Here is an 11733-nt window from a genome sequence, read left to right as displayed (position 1 = left end):
TCTCCTATTGTATTTCCATATTTCTGTGGACACAAAAGTGCATGAGTTGATGAGATTTTAGCGTGTATATTGGTGGCCGGTGCAGCCCTCAGCCTCGGTATTTGTGCTGGACATTTATCTTCCGGCAGATTCCTGCCGCATTTATATTTTAATCAGAAAATAAGCAAATGCCCTTTTCGTTCTATGTAAAGGACAAGCCCAAAGACATTTGGAAATAGCTCACAATCTTTTCTATCTAGAGGAATTTAACTGAGAAAGGGGTAAAAAGGAAAAATAGAAGAGGTTACAGACTCGCACAGAATCATCACATTTACACAATGGTTCAAAAAGGAAGAAAGCGGCATTTCCGTGTTCTGGTGTATAGATATAATTTTTCAAAATTAACAGCACACCCTGGCTCCCATCACCCGTTCACATTCGCTGAGTTCGGCCTCTCTGTAATTGCGAGGGGGTTAAAGCACTTCGTATGAAGCCTAATGGGCTCGGGGTTGGTGTGGGCTCTAGCAAGGAGCCCTCTCATGCCAAGAAAAACAAACACGAAAACTTCGCTCAACATTTCCTCCTTGGAGAGTGTATGTCCACCGAGAGACCAGGGCATTTTCCTCCGGGATACGGCTCTGCCTGCAAAGGCTACCTCTGGCGTCAAGGATCCCAAGGATTTTGGATTGTACAATGCCGTTTTATTACCGACGGAAAGGCTATTTCTAGGAAAGTGTTAACAATGAACTTCTAAAAAAAAAAAAAAAAAAAAAAAACCACACACCAACAATCCAGCAGACAAAGTGCCAACAAATGCGTTCACGAGAGACTGGGCTTTTAAAAATGCAGAATATGGCTAAGCCAGCACGAAATAGATTTCGATGAATTCTGAAAATAAGCAGAAAGCAGCGAAACCCTTTCTTTCCTCAGGTTCTGACCAGAAGTGTACACTGGAAGGAAAAAAAACCCAAACCCACCAAATAAAAAAAATCTCAGAAAGACAGAACATGTTCGGTTGCTGGAGAACTTCCAGGAAATTCATAAGATTCACTTTAATTCTGTAATCTCTACTTTCATTTTAATAGATCTCCATAGGACTTTTAAAGAGAGGGACTTCATTCAGCAATGCCTTGGCAAGGTGATGTTAGGATATTAAAAATATCTCCTTTCCTCTTTAGTCTCTCTCTCTTTCTTTTAAAAAATAAGCATTCTCAGGAGCTAACATTAATCTCGCCTTTAAATAAAATACGTTTTTAACATTATGTTTTCTGTACCTAGAGGTTTATTTAAGAAAATCCTGGAATAAGAATCGAAGATAAATTGTGGAAATGCACGTTTTTTATACTACTTTTTTTTTTCACCCGCGTTAAGGCTGTCCTTAAAGGAGTAGATAGATTTTCGTTCTAGGGAACGAATTCTGAATATCTTTGGGGTTTGAGTTTTTTCTTTCTTAAAATTATGGCACTTTTTAAAAAGCTCGGATGCATTATAAAAGATTACGACCAAAAAAAATTTCTTTTAAAGTGGCATATTTCTCCGGCACGTCACGGTTATGGGTTATTTGTTTAATAAATCTTTTTGATGCTTTATTTTCTCATTTGGAAGGCCCTGAAATCTTATCGTTACTTATATATTAGATATTTTATTAGCAGTGGAATTATTATTAGGGGGAAAAGAGACTGGAGCACCAGAGGCTGCGGCATTGCAGCGCCTGGGCGCGCCCTCCTGTGGCCGCTGCCCGCCAGACACCGGGAATTTTCTCTCCAGGTCTTTCTCCTCAGCTCAATTTGCTCTCAGTCATGGGTTTCTTCCTTTCTTTTCAAATAGAAACTTAACACCGCTATCATTGAGCATTTATGCAAGATTAGTGCTACGGTATTTCGGTTTCCGTGCCCCGCTTTTGCCGTGTCTTAGCATTTTGAAGGCGTATTAATACTCTGAGACAGAGTGTTAAAGCACTGCAGGGAAGAGAAAATCAAACGGGTCGTTCTCGCCCTGTGGATTAAGGACCGGGAGACACGCGAGTATTTTGCTATGAGGTCAGGCAAAATGCTGTGAGGAATTCCCCGCGACTTCGTGCATTTCTAGTTAATGGGCTTTGTGGGGAAACTGCATAGAAATACCGTCTTTCTCCTAAATTACGACAAATTTTTAAAATTTTCTTCTAAGCAATCCCCCCCCCCCCTTTTTTTTTTTTTATGTACTAAAAAAAGAAAAAAAAAATTGGGTCGAATTCCCAAGGCACGGAAGAGAAAGGGAGGGAAGTGAGGACCCCCCCGTGCTCCAGCTGGCAGGGATTGGAGCAGGGTACGCTCACTGCAAGACGCCGAGAGCTCACCTCGACCCAGCCGGGATTTTCTTTGCATTATGATACATTTGCTGATATGGCCAGCTATGCGGTAAAAAGTGTGTGTGTGGCTGTGCGTGTGTGTGAGAGAGGGCGAGGGAGGGAGGGAGAGAGTGAGACAGAGAGAGAGTGGGTGGTGGTTGAAAATAACAGAGGAACCTTAAGGCGCCTAATTATTCAGAAAGGTTAAAGGTGATGACCTTGACATTTTGGAAGTTCAAAGGCATACACTTATGTTTTTCTTGCTAAAGTGTTTTAAAAAAATTTTTTTTAGTCATGCCTCCCTCCTCTTCTATTTCTCTATTTTTTGAATTCTCGGTCTTTTCCTGACTTAGTTGGCACTTTTGCCTTCCCTGCCTGCGAGCGTAGCGAGAGCCACCTCGTCCTATTCAAAAAAGGCAAATTCTTTTCTCACTCGTCGCCTTTATTGCACATTGCGGAAATCTCTTTTTCACCCACCAGAAGGTGTATAATATAACCCAATTAAGCTGTTTAGAACCTCGGGTTTTATGGTGTTGTCTAGACAGTTCAAGGTTTTGTAAACAGCCCAGCCAGGTCACGCAAGATAAAGCGGCGAGGAGAGGAGCGGATCTCCTCCGGGTGCCGGCCCCCGGCGGGGCCCGCCGCGTTCGGCAGCGGGCTGAGCTTAGCTCCCGCCAGCGCCGCGCTCCGCTCGCCCTGGCCGGCAATCAGATCTAAGAGAACCACCCCTCTGCTTCCAAAGTGTTGGGGGTGGTTTTGCGGTTTTGGTTTGGGGTGGTTTTTTCCTTTTTTTTTTTCTTCCTTTTTTTTTTTTTTTTTCCTCCCCAACTAGTGCCAATTGTTTATAGCTCCCTCTTGTCTGACTCTCTCGGAGCCCTCGGTCTTTCTGCCTTGCTCTTCACTAACAAGTAAACAGTCATTGACGTTGGGGATTGACCAGTTAAACAAAAAGCCTTTTTCGTTGTTTATAGTAATGGTAGCACCATCAGAAGTGATGGTCTGCAGACAGCCATGTTGGCTCTGTCTCACAGCGAACGGGGAAGGTACGCATACCTACAAAGGGAGAATTAGGCATCTGTACTATTACTTAATTAAAATGCGTTTTAAATAACCCGGCTAGGCTTCCTCATGTTATTATTTAACTGAACTTGGCTCTAGCCCGGAAAATGCTAGGATCCTTTGGAGATGGAAACCCATACAGTGCACGGAAGCTATAACCTTAACTTTGCTAGAAACCATTTATTCACATGAAAAAAACAGTGGCCCATGCTTTTGGATGACAATAGAAACATATATATATATATTTTATATATAGCGAGCGTACATTTACCATCTCTTAAATAAACCGCATTCACTTAAAGGGACGAAAGTGTTATCCTAGCTCAAAAGCAACAACAGAGCCCCCCCCGAACTCAATGAATTGTAAGCAACAACTACCAGACACACTGCAGGTCCATTGCTGGTACTGTGGGAGAGGGAAAAAAAGCACCTTTGGCGAAAAACACTCGAGAGTGGACAGCTGGATTTACCCTAGTTTCCCCTTATCAGGAATCTGCTCCGCCAAGCCCCGAAATCTCCAGTGGCCATTCAGCGTGGGGAGTTGCACATGAAAATGAAACTTTGAGTTCCGCAGGGTGGATGTGTCAAGTAAACAAATTAACTTTTGCATTCAGATGGTAGGTCAGAGAGACCGAGATATTATTTGGTTTTCTTCTTTCTTCCTATTCTCTTGCTCTCTTTTACTTTTAAATTTTTTCTTTTTTTTTCGTTTTCCTTTTTCCCCCCTTTTTTTCTTTTTTCTTTTTTTTTTTTTTTCAAAACAAGGGATTCCCAGTGAAATATTGGAGTCGATCTCTGTTCAGTTTCTTTTCTTTCATCCTTCGATTCTGGAACCAGATTTTAACTTGCCGGTCAGTGAGGTTGAGCATTCTGGACAGCTGCAGTCTCTTCTCTTTGTTTATGTACACGTTGAAGAAAAATTCCCGTTCCAGTTCTCTTATCTGATATTTGGTATAGGGGCACCTCTTTTTCCTTGATCGCTGGGGAATTGCTGAAATTCAAGAGAGAAGAATCTGATTTACGCTGTTGCTACGAACATGCTCAGCTAGGATTTGATCAGAGACTTTGATAATATCCCATTGCCTGGAAAGCAGCCCTCTAGCACTTCAAAAAATATTCCTGACGCTTATAATCTCCGGGTGACTTAGCAAAAAAAGCTAATATTTCCCAACTTCTCCTTAAAAGAGAGGTCTTCGAGCAATACAGAGAGATATTTAAATGGGCTGGAAAAATTCCAAGTTTCTCAAACTCCTCTCACACACACCCCCCGCCCCAAACAAACGAAGATCTTAAGCTCTGAGCCGAAGGCAGCTCTGAGCACTACCTGTGAAATCTCTCCATCTCCCCCCGACAATCAACAATTTAATAACAATTAATATCCTCTTCCAAGAATACCTTAAGCCCACCTAAATTGGTTTCCTATCGTAAACACGCTTTACAACGGTAAAGGAAATCTTATAGGATATATAAAATCCTTTGGATGCTTATAAAATTGCACATAAAATGCGGCTTGACAAAGTGTTGGCCTTGTACTCTTGCCCCCAATTTACTACTGATACCTACCTGAACTGTTGCTCTTCTCTGCAACAGCCTCACCAGAAGGGGAATCGGCGCTGTTTGCTGGTGTCACTTTCTTCTCCTGGCTGGAAGGTGTTTTACTGCAAGTGCTGTTCTGGGCTTTCAAGTCGCCCTTCTCCGCGTCCCCCTCGCTCTCGGAGTGCTGCTGGTACGGGGGTCCGGGGGCTGTCTCGTAAAACTGGTCGAAGCCTTGCGGCAGGATGCCGTTCCTCCCCACCGAGCTGTAGAAGTTGGAGGCGGCAGGAGACGGTCCGTGGTGGCCGCAGACAGGGTCCGTTTTGAACAACATTTCCGTCCTTCTGTTCGCAGGCTGCAGAAAGTCTCTGTGCATCACCTCTTCAGCTGAGTAATAAGGAGCATAACTGCCCCTATACTGCCATTTGCTGCGCTCTAATCCGTATTCCCTGAATGCTACTTCACGCACAGGTTGAACATGAGGTAAATTAGAAGAATAAGGAAAAGTCATTTGACAGGATGACGATTGAGACAAAAAAGAGGGTTTCGTCGAGAAATCTGAGGGTGAGACGTAATAAGCGCACCCTGGCAGATACATATTGGATGTGCCGTGACTGCAATCGTCAAACTCAGTCATGTCTTCCTTTTTGCGATTGCAAGCAACCAGGAGGCTTCAATGCATTGAACAAGATCCATCTATTGCACAAGAGGGTTTGGACAGGATCAACTAAGAAAAAATCCCCACCGTGTGCTGACGTGCAATTCATCTTGATTGATTCTAGTGGTAATTATGTCACGTGACGCGATGTAGAAATGTCCTTATATCTATATCAGCCCCTCGGAAAGGCTCCTAAGATCTCTCCAAAGAGCCCTCCCAGCACGAGGAGGCGAGCGCGCCGTTTGTACAAATATAGCCGGTTTTAAGTCTCATCCTTTCAGCAGGCGATGTGAGATACACGTAGGTGGTGCGGCGGATCACCTGGGGCCGCGCCGCCCGGGCAGGCGCCTGCCCACCGCCGGAGCCCGGAGCGGAGCCCCACGGCGCGCAGCCCCCCGCCCGCATCTCCGCCCGGCCTCCCCGGGCAGCGAGGGGGGAGCACTGCCACCGTCGGGGAAGGCAGCCCCCGGAGCGAGGGCTTGGGGCTCACCCGGCACCCCCGGCTCGGAAACGTGATCGCTTCCTCCTTAGAGGGAGCGATACTCTCCGCTCAAGCAGATGATGAGCGGGTGGGTGATGGTTCACTCAGGAAAGCCAAGTCCCATTCACACATTCGAGTGTACGACCGGATCTGCCCGCCCGGCTCCTGCAATCCACAGTTGGCATCAAAACCGGTCACGAAATTCAAAGCCTGAGTTTCGATCACCTCGTTTTCCCTCGCTTATAAGCCCAAACACTGCGCACTTGTGTCAGGGCGCCAAACTGAAATGAGAAATATGCAAACAGAACATCTCTCAGCAGCCGGATTTATGAAAGGGAGATACTTTTGGGCTCTCTGTAAGGCAAAGAGCTATGGCAGGAAAAGTCCACCAAGCACGGTTTCCTTGGGAAGCAGAGCAGCAGACAAAGTGACCTCTGTTCCCCTGCCTCCAACTCCCACCAAAATGTTCATTTTCATTGGAAGGGAAAAGCAAGACTTGGGAGCAGGCGACACGTACAGCAGCCGCCAGCCCCGCTCCCGCCCTGCCTTCGAGGGCTCATTTTTGCCAATTTTCCTTTTTTCCTTGAAATATGATTTTGTATAGGCAAGCATAAACAGGGCCGCAAAGGCTGAAAAGAGAAGGGAATAAATACATGCCAGCAATAGCCCTATGCTCGACCAAATTCCTCATTCCAGAAACATTTGCCAGCTCTCTATGGGAATGGCTTTTTTCTGCCACTGTACAGCATAGCCAGGTTAGCTCCACCACATGTCACTTGAAATAAACCCGAAATCTGGGCGAGCTCCCCACGCCGAGCACGGACGCCTCCGGACAGCCCGGCAATCCCCGGGCGGAGGCTCCGGCAAGTCGCCAGGCCCCACATCACCTCCACAAAGGCAGCCTCCAGGTCCCATAGCAAGCGGAGAGCCCGGCAGGTGGGGAACCGGCCCCAGAGCGCTCCGGGCAGCAGGGGAGAAGGCCCGCGGGCTCCCCGGCTCCTCGAGGCTGCCGTGCCCGTTGTGGACTCGGCTCCGCTGCGACAGGCGCCTCCTGCTCGCCCCCGGCTACGCGATGCGGAGAGGCTCCGGGGGCGGGAGCCCCGCAGCCCGGGCTGCGCCCCGCACCCTGCCCCCCGCCCCGCCGCCGCCACCGCCACGGCCCCTCCTGCATCCCCTGGCTCCCCAGAGCAGTCGAGGGCTACCCAAGGGGCTTCCATGCTGCAGCCCAGCTTGCCCTTTCTGAAAATAAAAAATACCAAAGCCAGGCAGATATTATGGAGCTCATTCCTAACCACCCCACCCCACCCCCCCTCCGCCCCCCCCCCGCCGCCCCTTTCTTTCCTTTTCTTTGTACAGTTTTTCTTTTCTTTTTTGCTTTGGTGCCTCACTCGCAAAACACCTCAAACGCCACACATTGCTCCCAGCAGATAGACTCTCGCAAGTTGCTAGTTATCACTAGAAATCAAAGCACAGAACCACGATTCCCTCCCTTAATCGACTTTCGAGCCCTCTTGATTCTGCTGCAACAGAAAAACAACCTCCCAAAAATGATGTCTGCGCAGTTAAAATGGCTCCTGTGTCACTAATTACCCTGGACCTTGCAGCAAAGCATGGCAGGGCTCCGTTTGGATTGTGCTCCCCCCCCCCAAGGTTTCTGATCGCCTATCTCGTCAGGAGAGATGGTTCTGGAAACCTATGGATCTTCATTTTCTTTACCGTTCAAACAACTAATTACGCCTTAGCCAGAATCCTTCACCTTCTTTTCGATGCAACAAGCCTAGCATCAATTAAATTTTGGCGCAGGAACCAGCCGGTTTCAACTAATTCAAGTTCAAAGACATAGCGACGATTTGTAAGTACGAAAGCCCTTTTATAAAACAGTCCTTTAAGAAGCGATCTAATTTGGGGAATGTGAGACCAATATCACAGCAGAGACCCCGCTGGGATAAGGCAGAGCTGGGGGTCCTCGCCTGCCAGACCGTTTTCACCCTGGGGTCGGTCCCAGCCCAGCTCTGAACATTACAATAACACCACCACCACAACTCCCCCTCCCCCCCCCACTTTTTTTTTTTTTTTTTTTCCCTTACGCAGATTAAGCAGCATCGAAACATAAATGCAAATCGTGTACACAGTCAGGCGAATACTTTACCGTTAGGCGTCTTGAAACATCTGCAATCGTTGCCTGGAATCACCAAGTATTCAGGTCCAAGAGACATTTCCAAATGCTCTCCGTGGAAATTAAGGCGACTTGCGTAACATTTGGGCTTAAAAATATACCCGGTCCGGCTGGAGAAGATGCGGTATTTTTGTGCCACCCAAGATAAGACACTAACTTGACCTTAACTTTGTTATGGCGCCCCTAGTATCTGGAGAACGTGAACAGACACTGTCTGGCAGCTCTCGTAAAAACCGACTGGAGAAGAGATTCTGAGTCATTTCATTTATTGCCACTACAGTTCTGCAAGAAAGCTTTTCCTCTCTGCCAAACTTTAATTATTTATGCTCTTTTAGGAAGCACAAAGGCATCCAGAGCCATTCCCAGCAAGCCGAGTTGCGTTTGCAGCCTTATCAAACGAGGAGGAATGGAGAGCCTCCTCGGAAGGGCTTTATCATGTTTAGGCTGCCGTGGAAATGCAAAGATGTTTGAGTAAATAAAGGGATGGACCGTCTCCTGCATGCTGCGGAGGGACGCGGGCGTGGGCGCAGCAAGCGGGTGCCCGCTGCTCCATCCCGCCCCGCATACACCCGCGAAGCCGGTACAAGGGGCACCTGATAAGACACCCGAAATAATCCAGTCGAAGGGCGTGGAGTACATCCACCTCACACGGGTGCATCTCCTGCACGCCCACCCGGCGTGTCGCACACGCTTGTGCACACATGTGCCCAGGGGACAGCTCGGGTGGGTGTGCACAGGCAGAGCCACACAGGCAGGGCGCGCCCCGCGTCTGCAGCTCTGCCACGCGTGTGTGTGCCTCCCACGCCCGAACCACCATCCTCGCCCACTGCTTCAGAGGAAGGGATGAAACCTGTAGTACGGGCACTCGTGATGAAATCATGCAGCATTTTCTACCGCCGATGTGTCCGTGTGCAGTGTGAGCCCACAAACACGTACGTCTGAGTGTGCACACACGGTTACACACAACGGGCACTGCTGAAATAAGTGCATCTATAGATACACAGACACGTACAGAGATATATAATACAAATACTTTCTCAGCAAACTGCAATTTAGATCCTACCTCCTCTGTCTTTTCTCTCTCCGTAGGCGATTTAGACTAGGAGCTTCACAATAAGCCATCATCGTGGATCAGATGCGTTTAATAAATAATATATTGCCTTTCACGTATTTTCACCCGAGGTTCCTCTTCGGATTTCACATCACCCATGTAATAAAGAGACGGGTTGTACTGGGGAAGACTAGGATAGGGAAGAACACTGTAAGGGGTCCATTTCTCATGGACTGTAGCCGTCTGAGTAGTACTGCAGGAGAGGGTAAGAAAAGGGGCTTTATCTGGTTTTTGCTTTTCTCCTGGCTTGCATCATTGGGGTTGCTCCTAGTTTTTTTAATTAGGCAATGCCACTGGATGAAGAGACCCTTATTGTCCGCAATGCGTCAACTCCCAGCACAGAGGATGAACGTATTGAAGATTTGGAGGGACCAAGGAGTGGTTCCTGTGGCTTTAGATGGTTAGGTGTGCATCCCTTGCCCCCGGGGAGCTGTCACCCGGCGAGGCTTCGTCCCCGCTTTCCTACTAGCAGCCACCCCGCCATGAGCGAGGTAGGGTTTTGTCTGCATAGGGCAATGCGGTAAGAGCGGCGACAAATGCTTTGGGCTGGTTTTCCTTCTCCCCCCGAAACACCACCCGAGCGTTACCTTTGGGGCTCACTGGAAAGCTTTCGGGAAAATGGCTTCATCTCTGCCCGCCTAGGAATCCGGGATTTATCTCCAAAATCATCTGGACTACCGTGCCCTCGTGAGCAGTACTTGCAAGGACAGGAGTGAGTAGGAGCGAAGTTCAAATATGACTATGAAATAATGGGTTTATTGCCTTCGGGAAGGCTATAGCCCTGTGTAAGTAGGTAACAGCTTTGTGCCGTTCCCTGCGGTTGTTTAGCCTTGTTGTATACGCCACGAACAACCATATCTCAGCCTACTTTACATTCCAGAAAAGAAGGAAGCCTCTGCCAGCCTAATTATTATTACCGTTGGGAGGCGTGGAAACGCTCTTCGTTGAGAAACGAAGACTTAGGTGGCATTTTAATACGGACCTAAAAATCCGTGAGATTTTTCTTTTAGAATTTATATGCTGAGGTATCAGGCTAGGGCAATGTGTAGTTTCCTCAGGCACTGGAGCTCTGGCCAGTCTGACTGCTTTGGTGCTGCAGAGGCCGGCGGCTCTCGGCAAAGAAAGCCTCTCATCAAGATGCGGGGAAAATCGATTTCATTCTCGTCCCAAAACCATGATCAAAAGGCTCAGACACTGCTACCAGCCCCTCTGGTTGGGTTATCCTCTGAGGTCTATACCTGGGCAAACCCCGAACCGGTTCTCACTTTTCCCTCATAAAAATCTGTGCAGAAACGGCCATGGGGACTGACTGGTGAAACAATCAATCCCACCAAAACCTCCGTGTTGTCCCGTCTCCTGTGCCTGCAGCACCTCGGGGTGAGACGTGGGCCCCAGCCTCCCCCAGCCGCGCCGAGCCTGTGCCTCTGCCCCGGCACCGCCCGCTGTCTTTCGCCTGTTTGGGGCAGCCCTTGGACAAGGCCAAAGTCAGGAGCGCTGGAAGGGCAAGGCCCGGCCCGGCCACCTGGGGAGGCCCCGGCGCCCGACTCCGCGGGCCCCTGCGCCGCCGCGGGACGCCGCGCTGCCCCGGAGGCGGCTGGCGCACGGCGAGGGGCAGAGGGGAGCTTTTTCCCGAGAGAGAAACCTCTCGGCCGTGCCCGTGGAGCAGCCCTGCCCGCGGCCCGGGGGCGGCGGCCCCGCCGGCGGGCGCACAGGGGCCTCCCGGCCGTGCTCTGCCGTCGGGGCGGGCCGCCGCCAGCGGAGCGGAGCCGAGCGGCCACCGCGGAGCCGGCGCTCAGGTTACGCGCGGGCCTTGCGCGGCTGTCACGTGCACTCTCCGCCGGGCTGCGGTCGGATCTGCGGCTCCGGGGGCTGGCGGGGGGAGGGTGGAAAGGGGAAAAAAAAAAGACTGAAGAAAAAGGTTTATTTGCTAACCACTTTCCCCATCGCTGCTCGAGCAGGTTACTCCAAACCACAAAACAAGCCGGCGCCGCAGGCTTGCCCTGGCGTGCAGGGCAGCAGATGAAGGGAGCGGCCGGGACTCACAGAGCTGAAGTCTTTACTAGGCGTTATTCCTTTATTTTGCTGCAAAATGGTGTTTACATACAGATAAAATAAATCGATCTTAGTTTAGCACCGCTTGTTCTCCGGGGAAAGAGAGGGTAAGATGCAGGAGAAAATCTATATAAATGGAGAAAGAAAGGTAAAAAGCTGATAATACATGTTTCCATGCTGGTCCGGCTCGTCTTCTTCATCTTGGCTAAGAACTCAGCGTTGCCTACTTACGCAGGGATCCTACGCGTTTCGAGTGGTAAAAAGACACGCTCCCCGCGTTTCACTGGCGCGTACGCTCTACTCTAGGGGTGAACACTCCGGGCACAAGTTCATGCAGGAACGGGCGGACTCTGCT

The 11733-nt window shown here is 49.3% G+C and overlaps 1 protein-coding gene across 1 annotated transcript; it reads right to left on the bottom strand.

Annotated features, from left to right (window-relative positions):
* Positions 1 to 4122: 4122 nt before the first annotated feature.
* On the bottom strand, positions 4123 to 5586 carry LOC121673528 (homeobox protein Hox-D11). The gene is made up of 2 exons (XM_042046890.1): positions 4931 to 5586; positions 4123 to 4358 (listed from the first exon to the last, which is right to left on the bottom strand). Exons 1-2 carry the CDS (start codon positions 5535 to 5537, stop codon positions 4123 to 4125), a joined length of 843 nt encoding a protein of 280 aa, XP_041902824.1. The 5' UTR covers positions 5538 to 5586.
* Positions 5587 to 11733: the final 6147 nt, after the last annotated feature.

This window comes from Corvus kubaryi, unplaced genomic scaffold, assembly GCF_017639235.1.
Source record: "Corvus kubaryi isolate FWS band 111438036 unplaced genomic scaffold, C.kubaryi_AGA036_p1.0 65480, whole genome shotgun sequence".
NCBI classification, from domain to species: Eukaryota; Metazoa; Chordata; class Aves; order Passeriformes; family Corvidae; genus Corvus; species Corvus kubaryi.
This window is presented reverse-complemented; position numbering and strand designations above follow the sequence as displayed.